General features: G+C 40.3%; 1 protein-coding gene across 2 annotated transcripts in view; it reads right to left on the reverse strand.

The window, feature by feature from the left end:
• Window positions 1-9901: 9901 nt before the first annotated feature.
• The window catches only part of Ccdc68 (coiled-coil domain containing 68), a 35034-nt gene continuing 26186 nt past the window's right edge, over window positions 9902-18749 (reverse strand). For both annotated transcript variants that reach the window (XM_041639296.1, XM_041639297.1), the window contains 4 exons: window positions 17359-17464; window positions 16355-16438; window positions 12220-12296; window positions 9902-10260 (listed from right to left, as the gene is read on the reverse strand). In XM_041639296.1, coding sequence (XP_041495230.1) covers window positions 10203-10260; window positions 12220-12296; window positions 16355-16438; window positions 17359-17464 — 325 coding nt within the window. In that variant the 3' untranslated portion in view covers window positions 9902-10202. The remainder of the gene's footprint in view (window positions 10261-12219; window positions 12297-16354; window positions 16439-17358; window positions 17465-18749) is intronic.

Below are 18749 nucleotides of genomic sequence, written 5' to 3' on the forward strand. Positions count from 1 at the left end.
AAGTCTGAGATTCTTAATAATTAATGTTTTCATTTTCAAGCAGTAATATTTAAAGATACGTTATTGCCACGTTCTTTAAATCAACAGTTTACGACTGAGATGCTTTGTAATTTCATATATGAAAATATCATTAAGAAAAAATAATGAGAAAAAACTAAGGTAAAACATTAGTACCAAAAGGGTAGAACTACTTAAAAGGACGTCAATTTTTCAGGAATGCTTTTGGCTTAAATTTGCTTCTCTGCCTGTATTCCTTTCGAAAAGTTCATCTACATTGTGTCTAGTGCCTTTTGGCCAACTTAGTCATTCAAGATCCTTGGTAAATCCTACAGGAGCCAGCGCATCTGGCCTTCGCTGACTGGCTCCCCAATTAACCAGCAACTGTTGTCCACATGTCAAATGCTATATATAGAAAGGGACTCATTCATACTTGCTTATCATTTTGTTCCATGTGATTCTTGCCCATATGTTCTTTGATGGAGAGTCTGTGGTAGTAAATAAAATGGCCAGAAAAGACAGCTTCAGGACCATGTGGTTTCTCTCATACAGAGCTTAACGAACATTGAGTAACTCATAGGGTTCAAGTTAGGTTCAACAAAAATGTATGGGAGAAACTGTTCCCTTTCATAAACAGACACCATTATCATAAACTAAGAATAATAAATTTGCTCCTAACTTGGGCCACTTGTCATTTTAAGATGAACAGCAGAACCATCACAATAATTGTAGTAGGCTGCTAAATGGATTGTCAGTCACCTTGAGGTCACTATATTTGATTGAAAATGTAGACTGTATCTTACTGTTGAAAAAAATGGGAGCTCTGTTTCAATTAATGTGTCATCTTGTATTTCTTTCAAGGAGACCAGTTAGATTCAACATAGGATATTACAAGTTGGTTAAAAACCCCATGTACAAATAAAATTTTATGTCTAAAGGATTCTTGTATTTGAACTTAGGAAAAATAAATTATCCTGCTTTACTTTATATGCTAAAAGTAGGTTTTCATGACAACACTGAAGTGAAGTGTTTCATGGTATCTTGGCAATTTCCGTTCCAGTAATATTATCCGTCTCTTTAACCTGAGCATGTTTGTTTTGTCTGCTTTCTATTCAGATCTCAGTTTTGTCTAATGCTTTTAGTGTAACTGAAGACTTTGAGTGTGGATTTTCCAATCCAGGCAGTGGTTCCTGACAAGCACTGTTAGGTCATTATTTGTTGTATTAAAGTTCCAGTGGCTTCAGAAGTCATAGCCGCCCACAAGTTTGTGATGTCTGGGTTTGAGTAGTATTGTTGAGAACTGTACGCAGTGACTGTTCCTGCACACTTTTCAAATAAAAACATGTTTTTATCAAGTTTTCTGTGTATTCAAATCAACTTTGTGTGTGCGCCGATGTCGGATGCATGCAGAGTGGAAGGCAAGATACAGACACCAGCATGAAGCATTTGCAACATTAAAAATGGAATCCATTTGGAGGAGGGTAAATGTTTCTTGAATTCATCCCAGTGACTTTTATTCATGTCTCTAAATGTCCTTATTCATTATTTAAAAGCTGAGCTTTCCAATTAAAATTCTCTAATGGTTTTGACTGATGCAGTCATTAAAATGAGTTTACAGGTTGAGGTGTTCTGTAGTCCATAAACACTTCCTTGTTCCTTACCCGTAACAAAATGCTCCGCTTTGGTCACAGACTTGCTAGAAAACTGGCAGTTCAAGGACCATTCTAAACCACCGCCACCCAGCTTCAAAGCTCATTTGCCAAAGTTGCCCTGTTCCCAGAGTCAGTCTCTTTCCATATGCTGTTTAGAGAGGCTTTGCCAAGATAATGATGAGCTTTTAATTTAAAGATCAGCAAGGCTCCCTGTGCAAGTTCGGAAATTCTTGGCCTCGCTAGTTTGACTTCACTGCCCAGCATTGCGTTGGGTACAGGCAGACCTTCTGACCTCATCCTAGATCAGTCGATACAAATCTCGAAGGTCTTGCTTTCTAAATGTTTTATGGAATTTTTTTAAGACATAGCATGTGCCATATCGAGAGATAAACCAGAGAATCCCGACATTTGTTGTCTGTAATTAGGGGACCGTTGTGTTTAAACTGTATTCGTGATAAGTTGTATTATCCAGTTCTCGAGTCTAAGGAAAAATTTACTTTATGTGTTACTGCTTCTGCAGAAAAATTAACCAAAAGAAGAACGTGGGCATTGCTATTCTGTTGGCGATGCACAAAAGCAGGCACCCACGGAGGCTCAGAGGCCAGTGCCACACACTGATTATGTTGTCACTGAGCCAGTCTGCTTCCTGGAGGGGTTTTCTTATGCCAATCGCATTTCTGCAATCATCTTTGCTTTGCACCAGTTTCTTAAATCTCTAAAAGATGAGGAACTCTTTTATACTAAGTGTCCAAAGACAACACAACACAACAAAGCAAAACAAAACAACAACAACAAAAAAAAAAAACAGAAACAACTGTAAAGTTGCAGCAGACCTCCTCGGTGTGTTTGATTCATGAGAGGAACTCCATAATGCCTGCACTCAGCATGGGAAGCCACCCAGACAGAGCGATAAAGAGGCCTGTTGTTTAATGCACTGGATGCATATACGTACCGCCCTACTCCCACCCAGAAACCGAGGCCGTTATTCCTCCTCTTCCTAGAGAAGGGTATCATGAGGCCATTGGAGCAGTATAAAACAAGACGACTTAAAGGAGCCATTTAGGCATAGTTTGCCCCCCAGGACCTCTTCCAGAGAAAACTGAAAGAAAGGGGTACCATACAGACTCCTAAAAATCTTTAGCTTCCCCAACACTGAATTTAAAGGAATTAGATAAAAGGGTTTACATCAAAGAATTTTAAGTGTCGAAGGGGATTTGTGTATGAAGATGATAGATCTTGCTGTTTGATCCCTAGGCTATGGACACCCAGACTTTCAGTCCTTGCTGATTAGTGGGCCTGCCTGAGCATCAGGCAGAATCATTTTCTGGTCCAATAGTAGTATCTGCTCCCCTTACTTTCTGTTCTTCCTGTTTTTACTTAAACATACATTTAAAGAGAAGCATTCCTATTTTAAACGACTGCCCTGTTTAAACCATCCATGTATAGTATTGCTATCACCCCATCTAAAAGGGGTAAAGCCATCCTAGCAACTGCTTGTCCCTGTAGGAAGCTTTATATTTTCTTTACAATCCATCAGACTTCTCTGACATTATTTCCTTCCCTGTCATTAGATTGTATGCTTTTCACGGTTCTAGAGATGGATCCCAGGGCACCAAGCATTTAAGGCACTCACTTTACACCGATCCACACCGCCACCCTGTTTGATATTTTTAGGAAAATAGAGACATTTATTTATTTTTTTTTCTTCCCTGACTTTCTCCTTCTTGTGCCCATAACCACACCTTCTTGTATCTCCAGCATCTAGAACTGGGTCTAACAACCAAGGGGTATTCAACAATAATCCCTGGTAAAATAAATGTGTAAGTCTTACCTGAGAACACAACTGGGTAAATGTAGAGTTACCTACAGCCAATTCTTCTTCCTCCTCTTTTTCCTCTTCTTTTCTTCCTCTTCCTCCTTTTCCTCTTCCTCTTCTTCTCCTCCACCTCCTTCTTCTTCTTTTTTCTTCTCCTCCTCCTTCTCTCCCTCCCTTCTTCTCTCCCTCCTTTCTGCCTCTTTTCTCTTTAACCTTTTCCCTTTTCTTTTCTTGTTTCTTTTTCTTTTTTTTTGGATTTTTTGAGACAGGGTTTCTCCGTAGCTTTTTGGTTCCTGTCCTGGAACTAGCTCTTGTAGACCAGGCTGGCCTCGAATTCACAGAGATCCTCCTGCCTCTGCCTCCCCAGTGCTGGGATTAAAGGCGTGCACCACCACCGCCCAGCTCCTTTTCCCTTTTCTATGTTTAATGTCTCACTGGAGTAACTATGTATGCAATGTATTGTACATATATAAGTTGTACATTTGCCTATCATATCACGGGTGGTACATGTGAAATTTTACCATCATGAAGATATTGTCTTCTTGATATTTCTCTGTCCATTTTCAATTATTGCCCCTCTATGGACACCAATTTTTCACTAGAAGAATCATATGGTATGATTTTATTTTACTCCAGACTTCCTTTTACTAGGTGTAATAGTTTGAGATTTTATTAGGTGTATGTAATTGTTTGTTGGTGGCTTAGCTCTTTGGTGAATGACAGTCCAGTGTGTAGATATTGTCACATATTCTTTACTCATCAGCCAAAGGGCACTTGTTTGATTTTAGCTTTTGGCTCTTATAAAGATGTGATAAAAAAAAAAAATAAAACCTACCTCTGTCCCTTCAGCAAAAACTAAGCATCTGAATGGCTAGATCATATGACAAATCTAAGCTCCAAAAAGTGCTTGAGAAATTGTCAGTTTTCCAATGTGGTTTCACCACTTTTCTGGTCCCATCAGGAGTGCATGAATCAGATCAGCTGCTCCATATCTTCAACACTGAGCAGCCTTTCTGATTCCCACTTATCTAACAGACGTTGGGTGGTTAGCTTCTAGTGATTTTAATTCACAGTTTTCTAGCAACTGATGTAGTAAGCATCTTTTTGTGTGCATTTGTCTTTAATATATCTTATTTCATCAAGTAACTGTTGGATAATTTTTGTCCATTTCTCCCATGTTTTTGTCCTATATTTTAATAAGTATATAGTCTGGGCTTAAACAAATCTATACATGTTGTGGAAGGCTTCTCTAATTCCAAAAATGTGGTTTGAATAAGAAATGACCCAGCTTGCCACCAGAGTCTCTGGCATTTGCACAATGTGCCTCTGGTTGGTGCCACTGCTTGGAAATCTTGCATTAATGCACCCCTTCTTGGAGGAAGTAGATCATTAGAAGGTGCACTTTGAGATTAAAAGGCCCTTATGCCTTGCAGTTCATTCTCTCTGCTAGTTCAAAGCTAGCGTGCTCTCCCCACCATTATAGACTCTATCTGAAACAATAAGCCACAATAATCATTTTCTTCTATAAGGTACATTGGTCATGGTGTTTTATCACAACAACAGAAAAGTAACTAATGCAATGTTTGTTCTTTTCTTTTCTTTTGGTTTGCTTAATTGCGCCTTACAAAGAACAATGATTGAATTTTAAGAAATCCAGTCATAATTTTTATTCTTTTGTGGCTCCTATTATTTGTGTGGCACTGTAAAATCTTCCCTACTTTATTATTGCGAAGATAATTCCTCCTAAAACTTTGCTTCTGCTTTACGTTTAGCATTTAGACATATTGTCAATTTAAATATGATCATTGTAATTATCAATGGTCTCCCCCAGTCAGGAATTTCCAATGTCTTTAGTAACATTAAGAAGACTTTCCGCCATGGGATTGACTTTTATGCTTTTGTCAAAAATAATTTACATATGAATCTATTTTGGGTTTCTCTTCTCTATCTAATGATGATGTATTTCTTTCTTTAATTAACTGTTAATATCATTAGTTTTGTTTGTTAACCTAAAAGTCAGTGACCTTTATCTTCCTTTATATTGGTAATGTTTTTTGCTTTTTCCAGCTTGAAGTATAATCAACAAATTAAAATATATATATATATATATATTTCAAAGTATATACCATAATACTTTGAAATACATAAATAATTATAATTATCACTACCAAGTTAATGAAAATATGCATCACTCCATGTATGTTTTGAGGATTTAGGAATGTCTCTCAGTAGATTTGCCTTTTCTCAGACATCTGGAATCTAATAGTTTTGGAAATTAGAGTTCTCTGTACCAACTGCATGAGATATAAAAGAAAAGTCTGACCTTTTCCTTTCTCACATGTCTGCCTCTTCTATTTCTTTTCCTGTTATCTCCCCTGCTAGCCAGTGCTACAGTATTAAAGATTAGCAGCTCCAGCAGGCATCTTTGCCTGTCTGCCCTGTCGCTGGATGTTAGTCTTTCCTTATTAAATAGATGAGCTGAAAGGCTGGCATAGGTGCCCTTTATCACAATATCAAAGTCCTTTGGATTCTGTTTTTTTAAAGAACTTTTATCAAAAACGAGTGAATTTATTCAAGTACTTTTACTCATTTTCAAAAACAATCACATTTCCTACCTTGTTGTTGTGTTGGTGCATTCTATTAGCTGGTTTTCTAAAGATAAACTAATCTCACATGTTTAGAATATATTTCAAGCTTTCCAGAATGCTGCTGCTACTTTTAAAACTCCTCTTAGCTTTTTAACTTAGTTCCTTATAATGGAAGGCAGACAAACAAGAAAACACACACAAATTTATTTCAAGTTTACATACTATAGACACCTTCAGAAGGAAAAAGACACAAAGAAGTGGATAAAGCTCTGAGTTTTGGGGTAGATTTGATGATGAAGTAGATAGGAAGTAACCTGTTTGCTCACATGTTTTCTGTGTCCTTATGTCTTCAAAAAGGTGATCCCTTTCTTCTTCCTGTAAGGACAGCACTCCCCAAATGAGGGTGGCATAGATAAATATAAAAAAAAAAAACTTGATGGGTTTTGTTACTTGCTTCAGAGTATAAAGGCAGGATGTAAGAGTGATGTCCTGTTTCTGCTATTTTCTCCCAGTATTCTCTTCCCCCACCCCACCCCAGCTGATCCCTCCTGTTCCCATCTCCACCTGCCCCCCTCTCCAGTCTACCCATGAGATATATTGTACTTCCCCTGCCCAGGGAGCCTTAAACATGGCTCGAAAAAGAGAAGAAAAAAAAAAGAAAGAAAGAAAAGTCAGAAAAATTATTCCTAATGATGCTAATCCTGCTCACCTACATCTGTAACCAGAGCCTAGCATAATCATCACCAGAGATGCTTCACCTCACAACTGATAGGAGCAGGTGCAGACACCCACAGCCACGGTACTTGGGAAATCATGCAGAAGAGGGTGAGGAAGGATTGTAGGAGTCAGAGAAGTCACGGGCACCAGGATAAGACAGTCCACAGAATCAACTAAGCATGGCTTCCAGGGGCTCACAGAGACTGAGCTGACAATCAGAGGCCCTGTATGGGTCTGATTTGTGTCCTCTGCAACAATGTTATGGTGCTCCGGGCCTCAAGATAAAGTAGTGAGAGTTCAGCACATCCTTCAGGGGGCAGCACATCAGAGATGCTTATCTCATGTGGGTCACCTCGTTTAGCAAGGCAATAAAAAATGTCAGCAGAGATGCACATCTCACAAAACTTATTTGCAAGACAATAAGAAATACTGCCTTCTGGATGTGTTAAGACGTCTCTGTGCAGACTTGTATGAAGAGCTCTTTCCCTCAGATTACAGTTTGGTAATTTGTCCCACAGTGGTACAGTGTGTTAACCTTGTATCGGGCACAACCTTCCCTATGCATTGGTATTTTGGATGACTACCCCCAGAGTACATGATTCTTGCAAGTTATCACAGGCAATGCCCTTGCTCTCTCAACCAGGTCTCTGTATAAACAGAAGTCTGCCCTCTTGAAATTATCTTCCTTGGCAGACAGTTGGCCAGTGTTAGAGTCCAGGCAAAGAGACCTCTATTGAGACGTTCACGGATGCCCAAGGACAAGAATTACAGCATGACTGTAGCTGTTGAGCCTTAGCTCTCAGAGAGAGAAGATCACCCTGCATTCACTCTGCCAGCAGATAGGGAAGTACTACCCAAAGCTAACCTCTCATTAACCTTAAAGCAAATCCTTAACTCCTTGAAGTTTTTCCTTGGTCTATTGAAGCAAGAAGTTTATTGCTTGTATTTTACCCTCAGAGATAGTATAGAATGTAATCCTTAGAGCCAAAAGGGCTCCTTTCAGTCAGCTAACATCTGGCGAAAGTGCTAACACCAAACACCACACACTTCCTTTGTTTATTTACCATTGTTGCCTAGTCACCCTCTACTCCCTCTGCTAGCTGGAGAATAGCTACACACTGAGGAAAAAGATGATTCTTGCCTTGCTCCTGGTTTTCCCTGATTATAATCTCTAGCTCGTTTACCTAGTTACATTTAAGATAACAGCGAAAGCACACACATTCCCTTCGTAGATTTGCCAAATAATTTATCCTTTCCCTCTCTTAATTAACCTCCTTTCTCTTTAAGAAGTTCCTGGAGGCTTCAACTACCCCCACCTTGAGCCATACAGTATGGCTGACAGTAAATGCTTTGTGTAAAACTTTTATGTGTTTCTTGACCTTGAACGATTCCAGCCTTGCACCTGGCAAGGGCTGGAGAATTGCTGATGGTAAGTGTATGTAGTTGGAAACTTGCAGCACCACAGAATAAAGAGCACTTAAAATGAAGGGCATTAGCCTGTCGGTGTAAAGTATTATAGAAATCTTTTACACCCCTTTCACCCCTGAGAAGAATTCCACCTTTGGGACCCTGGGTAGGGGCTGGAGCCAGTCTCATAGCCCCTACAGCATAGCTTGGGGTTCTTGAGGGACTCCTAACAGTGGGAGCAGGGGCTGGCTCTTACTCTTTATCCCGCTCTTGGGACCCTTTTCCTTTGACTGGGCTGCTTCATCTAGCTTTAACATGAGGGGATGTCCTTACTCTTATTATAAATTTGATATGCCATGTTTGATTTATATATCTGGGAGAGTCTTTTCTGAAGGGAAAGGGTGGATCTAGGGGAAAGAGGGGTTGGTAGAGGGACTGGAAGGCGAGGAAGGAGGGGAAACTTCAATATATGGTATGAAAGAAGAATTAAAAATAAAAACTTTTGCAACATTTCAAGAACTGCAGTACCTGGATGGATTTTTTTATAAATACATCACGTTACCTCACCGTACATGCCTTTAAATACTTAAAGCATAATACTTATATTTCATATGGCACATGGACAGACTGGAAGCATCTTTCCTGAGAGGATAACCAAAGTCCTAAGGGAAAGTGTCCTTTCAAGTGACTGTACTGGCTAGTATTATGTCAGCTTGATACAAGCTAGAGTCACCAATGTGGAGGGAACCTCAATTAAGAACATGTCTCCATAAGATCCGGCTGTAAGGCATTTTCTCAATTAGTGATGAATGCAGGAGGGCCCAGCACATTGTGGGTGGTCTGAGGAAAAAGCAGGCTGAGGAAGTCATGAGGAGCAAGCCAGTAAGCAGCACCCCTCCATGGTCTGTACATCAGCTCCTGCCCTCACATTCCTGCCCTGTTAGAATTCCCATCCTGACTTCCTTCAATGATGAACAGCAATGTGGAAGTGTAATCTGAATAAACCCTTTCCTCCCCCGGTTGTTTTGGTCGTGGTGTTTCATTATAGAAATGTTAACCCTAACTAAGACAGTGACCCAGTCTCTCTCTTCACTCAACTGAAGCATTGTCTGCTCTCCTCAACATCAGTATTTCTACAATTACGAGTTTGTTTTAACTCATAGCACTCAGAAGACTCAACTTAAATGAAGGCATGTATCAGAATCTGAGTACACTATAACATTGCAACTCATGAATTATGATTCCCCTGGCTGTAGACAGCAGCCATTATTCCACTGGACTGTATTCTTTAGCACTGTGTTCTATCCCTCTGCCTAATAATTTCAGATAACATTGATATCAAGAAGAAAATAAGTAACTAAGCAAAACGCACCAGTTGCATTTTTATGTGTGGAGTTTTCCTCTAGCAATAGAACCTCTGAAGAACAATGACCTTCTAAGACAGTACAAGACAACCAGGCCGCCATGATTCTGAAATTCAGGGGCCACCATTGGCTGTCAGACGAGCCCAGAAGAATCCACTCCATCCTCTTCTCATAAATCAGTAGTGATAAATTCTTCCACTAATAATGGGTCCAGAGATGAGACTGTGCCATAGTAAGATTACTTTTATCTAAAGACTAAGTAAACATATCATTCATGCATACACATTTACACACATCCTTTCACTTAGACATGTAAACCCACTATCAAAGCTCAAATCCCTTTAGTAAAAAATCTGAGCGTATGGATTCAGATTTTATTTTAATGTGTTAAGTGTAGAGCAGAATTCATCTTCCATCATAGAAAAGCACCTGATTTCTTGTCCTTTTAAGTTAATATTTTTGCGGGGAAGGTTTCTTCTCTCCATTAGACATCTGTTGAATTGCCTGGAATATCACCTTCCTGTAATCTTATTGATGTATAATAAGTTATATTTACATAAACACTGGCATGGTGTCATTTTAACTTCAGAGCTGAAACTGCATTTCAAGGAATAAATAAGATCTACAGAGTCCTTCTCTACCGGAGCTTCATCCAGCCTGTTCACTTCCGTAGTCTGACCAACATCAGATAGGGAGAGGCCCCTTCAGGCTTCAGTTCACTGCAGAAAAGACAATATACGTTACCAGAGTGGAACAAGGCATAGTCTAGTAAGACAATGATTATACCATCATTACCCCTACATCAACTGTCACCATACTGCGAAATATGATCTCAGAGAGAGAGCCATTAATGTATCTATTGTAATGGATACCCCGTGGGAGATAGTGAAATCAATCACATTGGGAAGGCATTATCAGCAGCAATTTCAGCTAGGTTGGATGGGGCAGGAGTGAGGAGTAAGAGGAAGCAGAGTTAGAGCCTTTCCACTCAGTGGAACTATGCAACAGAGTAAATCGAGAAAGAGAGAACTCAGCTATCTGTTCCTCAAGTATGTTGCAGCTCTGTGGAGCCTGAACCTTCTGCCTTACTGTGTGAGTCTAGTATTTAAAACTATACATGCATGTAAGTATGCATGTGTTTTGTATTGCAATATGAAACCTTATCTCAAATGGATCACTCTTGTATTCAGCACAAGGGACATCTCTATGCTTTAATGACTCAGGGGTTAAAAAATTTGAGTGTATTTAGTGAGATATAGAATATAATAGGTCTTGAAAGAAATACAACTAATTTGTCCAGACAAGTTGTAAATGTTATCTCCCTCAAATTAGAATTCCATTGTATATTGGAAAATCCAGGTTTAACTTACCAAACCATACTGCAATTCCATTCTTAAGCAGCTAGCCAACTCTATTTTGAAAATGAAGATCAGACTTTATGCCCTTACCACTGTAATTTCTATTCTTAAAAGACACAAAATGTCCAGTTTCAACATTTCAGTTAGGAGATTTCTCTTCATTGACTTTGTCTAAGCCATAGAAAGAAAGAAAACTCTTTAAACAGTTATACAAGGCAGGGACCAGAACACTGAGCATCCTCCCTTCTCCAGGAGAGCCAAGTCCTCTTTGAGCGCCTCTAGGACTTAATTTCTTTCTTTTCAGAAGTTGCAATGCTAGTGACCAACAAGCTTGAGGATTCAGCACCTGGAGATCTGAGAGGACTTGATTCAAAGCGGCTTCATCTCTAATCCCTAATTATATACTTCATTAGCAAACTGCATCTTTGTCGCTAGGAGTTTTAAAGAGAGAGATGAATCCGTCTGAATTCCTAGACTAATGCTAATCATAGCAAGCCTGATTTTCCACCTCAGGCCCTGTGCCCAAGAGTCTAAGAAAATGAGACTCTTCCCTGCAGGGACCAGACAGTGGAATTCAAAAGCGGCCAGAACAGGAAGCTTTTAATCACTTTTTAAACGATACGTGTAATTATAGGCTATGCTCTCTCTTAAGTGAGCATTCCCGAAAGTTTATGGAAATGAGGTTCGAGCCCAGATTCAAATTCTGAATCAGCCAACAACAATAAACATTACACACAAAGAAATTAGTCTGGTTTTCAGTATCATTTTGATTGCTTCCTTGGGTCATCATCACTGCTTGAAACCATCCATTTGTAGCTGGTAGTTGCTGAAGTTACATGTTCTTAGCAGTGCAGAAAGTAAAATGAAATAAGAGGACCCAGTGGTTTCCTGGGAATATTTACAATCTATTTGATTGAGAGCTGACAAGAAAATTTTAGTAAGAACTAACAACTAGTGATTAAAACATCCATTAAGGACAGAGCAGCTGAGGAAGGAGAATGGAGGAAAATGATATGTAATATTTGTAAAGAAAAGTGCTGAAATTAAGGTTGGGCTTGGTTTAAGGCTGAGAAGAGGGGGGAAAGATGTACAATGCATGCACTTAGTAAGTGTTAATATATCCAACCTCAAGTAAGCAGTAGTGGATAAAGCGACCAATTCTGAGCAGTATTTAAGCAATAGATAATGTGGTGGTTAATCCTCAACATGAACCTGATGGGTTTAGGGGAACTTAGGAGATAGACTTCTGGGGATGTCTTTCAAGGCCTTCCCAGACATGATTTAAGGTGGAAGATGAAGCTGAAGGGAGAATGACGTTACCTTGTAGAGACAGCCTTAGAAACTGGGGCCTTAGGAGTCTCTGTCCAATTTGCCACCTTGGTTTTAAGTTCCTTATTCTAAAATTGGAAGGCAAAAGGTACAGAGATCAGACCGCAAATTCACATATAGCCTACATTTTCAATCCTTCCACTCTACTCCCCACTGGCCTAATACCTACAGAATAATTTTTTGTGCTTATTTTATCAGAATCAAAGAAAACAATATTAAATATAGCTTGAAAATTACATAATGTGCCAAGGGGCTAAACCCTAAGATTCATCCTCTGAACTATTTTGAGTTTACAAAGATTCCTTCTCATAGGGAAATGAAAATAATCTTAGTGGTACACATGATACTGATTACATAATTATCCTTTTGAAGTAACCACTTGATTATAAACCTTTAAAAACAGGTATTATATAATTCTGAGAGATAATGCAACTCGTGACAGCTAGTAAGAGGAGATGCTGCTAGCAGTCCTATTTCCCAGTCCAGTCAGTCACCATCTATGTTCTGCCCTTTAGCTTACTTAGCTTCTTTATATCTAATTTTGTCATCCCCATAACAGATTCCTGAAGCACAATTAATAAAAATTCAGAGAGATAAATTGGGGTTCAATCCAAAGATTCGAAAGCAAAGCAGCCAACTGGCTCTTACCTCGACCTCAGTTCAAAATGGTGATCCTGCTTCCAGGAATCTCAGAATGAGATGTGACTTAGAGCTGTCTCCTCCCATTTTATACTTATATCCCTCTCTAATTCAGAAAATTAGGAAACAACTTCCCTCAAGACACAGAAATACCACTTTTGGGTATATACCCAAAGGATGCTCAATCATATCACAAGGACATGTGCTCAACTATGTTCATAGCAGCATAATTTGTCATAGCCAGAACCTGGAAACAAATGTCCCTCAACCAAAGAATGGATTAGGAAAATGTGGTACATTTATACAATGGAGTACTACACAGCAGAAAAAAATAAGGACATCTTGAAATTTTCTCTTTCAGTGTGTAGGATGTATATTACCACTGAAGTGATAGTAGAAATAAAATAAACTTAAAAACCATTTAATAGATGTCATAAAACAATAAGCAACTGATGATTATAGAAAAGATGTAAACTAAATCAGAGTGACCAGAATAATTTAGGACATTTTCATATACATAGAGATTGAACCTGAACCTTAAAGACAGAGTGAAACAGGTGAAGTAAAAAAGGGAAAAATTCCATGACTGTGGTTCCTACCAAATAAGCCTGGGTCATCCACATCACCTGGGAACTTGCGGACTTAATAAAGCCTCCATCCCCTAGACACCTGGAGTCAGAACCCATGTTCTGATGAATATGATAAAACTTGGCAGGTCCTTTTAAGGGTCTGTCAACTTTGAGAAGTAGTGGGCAGAGAAAATGCATCACTGTCTCCAGTATGTATTAGACCTGTGAGGAGAGCTTAAAAGACAGACGATAGAGCTGCCATCACTAGACACTATTCCATTGTAATCTCAAGAGGTAAGCATATACATCTCATCCAGAAGATAGACTTCCGTTAAGACAAACGATAATAAACATCGTCTCCCTCTTAGGAGACAAATCTAATGTATGCACACAATGAGGCCCATATCTTAGGCCAAGTATGTGACTGAGCAGAGTCTCCACGATCAGTACTCAGTACATGATGATGTAGTTGAAAACTCAGTGTCACATTGATAACTTGGATTGGAATAAAAATATCCTGTGATTGGACAATTATCCAATCCGAAGCTGATGAGAGGACACAGTCTACAGAGTTTATAAAGTTGGTAGGTTTGGAAGTGTTATTCTCTTAGAAAGGGACCAAACTTTTTGTGACAGAATCAGCCAGTGCTGATCAGTTTCATAGTCAGTGGCAGGCTTATCGTTTATGTGCTAGCTGGTCCACTCTTGGTATGTCTTGTCCAGATTAGGAGCTGTGCAGAGAAGAAAGTACTGGGAATGAGCTTGGAGCTGCGGCACCATAGCTCATCACTCACGAATCTCCTCAAACATCTCCTGCTCAGAGATGCCTTCTCTGCCCTGTTCCTCCCCCACTTCCTATAATGTCCTAGCATTTCTTGAAGCACTTAGCACTCCTGATGATCATTTGGTTTTTTTGCTAGGTTCTCAACGGAGATATAAACAAGATGAAGTCAAGGAAAGCCTGACCCGACTTTCCTTGGCGCTCTCCAGCACATAAATACCTAAAAAATGTTTTGTTGAATAAATGAATTAAGTGAATGTAAATGAACTGCAGTGTGTGTGTCTGGCATGCCCTAAATTTTGAGTTCCACCCCAAGCAGATTATAAACCTTAGAGAGGCCTACAGTCTCAACTCTCAGGAAGAGCAGGTGGCAGGAATATAAGAAATTCAAGGTTGTCCTTGGCTGTGTAGTAAATTCAAGGCCAGTTCATTAATAAGGCCTGGGTTTTTAAAGCACCAAGGGAAGGAGTATACTACCTATCTACTGAATAAAATAAATTGGAGACCGTAAGGACAATCACTAGATGATTCCAAGCCTTGTTTATAAATGAAAAACAAAAGTAAAACAAGAAACAAACTGCCCAGGGTCAGCTATATTCAGAGAATCCAGGGAAAACACTAAAGGGTGTTATCACTTCATTGTGAAGAGTCTGTAGCCAGCGCACATGTGTCCAGGAGGGGCAGCACAAGTCTGTTTACATCCCCACTAACTGGAGTGTCAACAATCCCTGACTGAACCTGGAATACAAAGGCAGATGACATGGGTAGAGACACACTTTCCGGGTTCTACTACTGGACCTCAAAGACAACTAAGTCATTGCACAGCATCTAGGAAAGATTCTAATGAACTCATTGGACAACAAAAATCTTCCTTGGAGGGATTCCACTTTTTGAGGCTTTCCTGTCCTTCCTGTGAGGCATATGGAATCTACCATGAAGAGCCAGGAAGAGGTTTACAGGAGAGAGAATCAGTGAGCTGCAAGAAAAACATGTCTTATCATGGGAAATTAAAATATGCTGCTTCTGGTTTTTTTTTTTTTTTGACTTTTCAAGTCTTTACAATAACATTTAATTTTAAAATGCTCATCCATGATGAACTATTAAGTTAAAACTAGCAAAAGTTGAGTGTAATACAACTGCAAAATTACTTTGTTTAAGTTTCTAAAAAGTCAGTTCTTTATATAACTGCCGTGTGGGAAGCGCTTCATTCCACAGTCATGGAGAATCTTCTACTGTGAAGGAAAACCAACTCACACCACTTTTCCAACCAACGCCCAAGAAAAGCCTCTCATTTTACACTGAGTTTGGAAAACACTCAAAGGCATGATAATTTCAGAGACTTTGAGATGTAGTTAAGCTCGGAGGTAAGGCTGGGAAGCCAGAGTGGATATGAATGAAGAAAAATATAAGGAAGACGACGTCACAGAGCAGAAAAAAGTGTGAGAACCAGGAGCAAGAAGCCTCACCATCTGACAAGAGAAAATTCACACAGGGCAGCCTTGATCACGCCTCTAGTTCAAGATCATCACCTGTTTTGCCAGTACAGTGAGTATCCAGGGTGAAATGTGACCGAACTTTTAACCTTTAGTATCTAAAACTAATAATGAAAATTTAATACATGTGTTCAATAATAAGTTAGTTACAATGTAATTGTTATTGAAAGTAAGCTATACTTTTTTCTCATATTTTTTTTTTTTCGAGACAGGGTTTCTCCGTAGCTTTTGGTTCCTGTCCTGGAACTAGCTCTTGTAGACCAGGCTGGCCTCGAACTCACAGAGATCCGCCTGCCTCTGCCTCCCGAGTGCTGGGATTAAAGGCGTGCGCCACCACCGCCCGGCTCACTTGTCTCATATTTTTTTTTTCAAAAGCTATACTTTTTTAAGCATAGCAGATGCATATATGCTGATAAACAGACTGAAGACATATTCATACACATCAGGGTACATGTACTTACATACAGACAATCAGACAGTCAAATGCAGTGACAGAGAGACACATTCAAAGTCACACAGGCACATAACCATCCTCAAGTGTATGCACACGTGGTAATGTATCATTTACATGCAGGCACACACTCACATATACACACCCAGGCATGTACCAACACGGAAACATACAGTACAGATTCCTTTATTACCTGACTTTCAAGTATGTTGACTTTTTCTTTCAAATTTTCGATTTTTTCATCTTGTTCCTTTAAAGTATTTTTTAATCCTTCCATCTAAGAATCAGGAAGAACAATTGGGAAATCTTGTCAGACCATGGGGAATTCAGTTACACAAATCAAGAATCATGCACCTTTATGTGGCCAGACAACATTCATCAAATAAAAAGACAATCCCGCAGCATGGGCAGAGCCAGCAGGCCACCCAGGGGGGCCACTACCAAATGATGATCCCCTCCATTTTCATCTACGGGAGAAACCCAAGGGGAGCCTAGGTGAGGAAAGGCTGCAGTGAATAACATGAGCCTCGTTCTGCAGAACTAGCTGCGGAGCAGTGTGCAGGCTAGTTCCTGCTTTAAAATATCCCTAGAGACACTGCTTATGAGGGTATAAAGATGTAACATCTAGTTGTAGCTGGAACCCTAGCAACCCAGGATGCTGAAGCAGGAGGATTCCAAACTCAAGGTCAACCTGGGCTGTATAGCAATTCCCAAACTACCTTGGTCAATTAATCAATTAATTTTACATTATCTCAAATTCAGTGTAAAATAGAGCTGTTGCTATGGCTCAGTGTTAGGGCATTTAGCTAACGTATGCCAGGCGTAGCCAATCCACAATCCTGAAAATAAGTATCACAGGCAACCCAGACCTGATTACTTAAGAAAGGTTTGAACCTCCTAATGTACAAAGTCTTCCATTTAACAGTGAGCAACATCTGACTTAGAACCTTTATGCTTGTACAAAAATCCCTAAAATATCTAAAAAAACAGCTAAGCATAGTTTCTCAAACTCTCTTCTGGAACCTGACAGGTGTTGACATTATAGGCAAGAGAAGCCGCGGAGCCAGGTTGCCTGAGAAACTGAAAGGCTATGTCGGGGGAAGGCGAGTCTCGGAACTCAGCTTGCCAAACTGCCCAGGTGTGGTCTTGGCACGGTAATCCTGCCATCTACCTGCGAAAGGCCCTTGTTACCCTGACCTCCTGGATGATGTTGCGCAGATTCTGATGCTGGGAGTGAATCACGAACTGCAGGTGACAGATCTGCTCCTGGAGGATGGAAATCTCTGCTTCAAGATCCTGGCAGCTGAGGATGCACAGAAAGGAGGAAGGAGTGAAGGAATGTTTGCTACACCGGCCTCCCCTCCTGCTGTTGAGCCGTGTGCCCTTAAGGTCCCAGGGATCCAGGTACATACAAGAAACCGAGGAAGGCTAGCCCTGTGCTCTGCTCATATACGAAACTTGAACGAGATGTGCATTTGGGCCAAAAGCTGCTTCTGGGTAGGGAAATGACTCCGAGGCTAGAAGCCTAAGGACCTGAGTTTGGATTCCCTGAGCCCACGTAGAGCTGGGTACAGCAGCCAACATGTGCAATCCCAGTCTTTCCACGGCAGTGTGGGAGGCGGAGACTGACAAACAGCTAGAAGCTCAAGAGGACAGCCTGCTTGGCATACAGAGAGGGGGACAAGAGGTCCTGTTTCTGGAACAGTCCTTTAAAGGACCCAGTTCCCAGCAGAAACAGAGACTTTGGTCTTTCTCTTAGGGAGAAGCAGCAGGAAACAATAGCAATTAAATGTACAGTCAATCTGTTTTTCTTATCCATGTTCATGGACAGAAGCACTGGGAAGGAAGGAAGTGAATGTCTGCTCTTAGTGGGAATGTTTGTGCTCTTGATTGGAACAGACCAGACTGTGAACTCCCGGTCACCAGAGGTCGCCTGTCTCATCATTTCTACAGTTCACGTGCATTCCATTAGCACACATCACCATGAGATTTTAGTTCTTTCACGGCTTCCACCTGAGCAACTCCCTTACCAGAGCAAAGGAAGCTTGGGTGGAGATTTCATGGCACCTGGAGAAGGAGTCACACACCAAAAGAATAAGTGGGGAAATCAGACCCCCAGTAAGGACTGTGGACTCTGGGGATCTTCAAACAGTCCAGACAGAATGAGAGGAGCCCAAACCCAGGGAGTCAGCAATCCTTGGGTTTCAGGCAAGCAGGGCAGCTGAGACATTGTAGAGGGATGCACAGATCCCTGTGAGGAAGAGTTGATGAGGAGACGTGGGGGATGGGAGGATGAGGAGTCTCAGTAGAGGACAGCCGCAGAAAGCTCAGTGCTGGATGTGAGGATCGATAGAAATTAGTGTTAAAATTTAAAAATTCCTCCAGTGAAAAAGGAAAAAAGAAGAAAAGAAAAAGAGTAATGTAGTAATAAGAGCGGTGGCGGGGCTGCATCCCCAACACCCCAGCCGCCTGCTTGGCTAGCTTATGCCCCGAAATAACAACACACAAACTGTATTCATTTAATCACTGTCTTGGTAAAGAAGGACATACAGACAGAGTAACATTGGCCTAACTAGTGGTCAGACTTG

This window comes from Microtus oregoni, unplaced genomic scaffold (genome assembly GCF_018167655.1).
Source record: "Microtus oregoni isolate MIOR12 unplaced genomic scaffold, Mior012 000057F_ref0000458, whole genome shotgun sequence".
Taxonomy (NCBI): Eukaryota; Metazoa; Chordata; class Mammalia; order Rodentia; family Cricetidae; genus Microtus; species Microtus oregoni.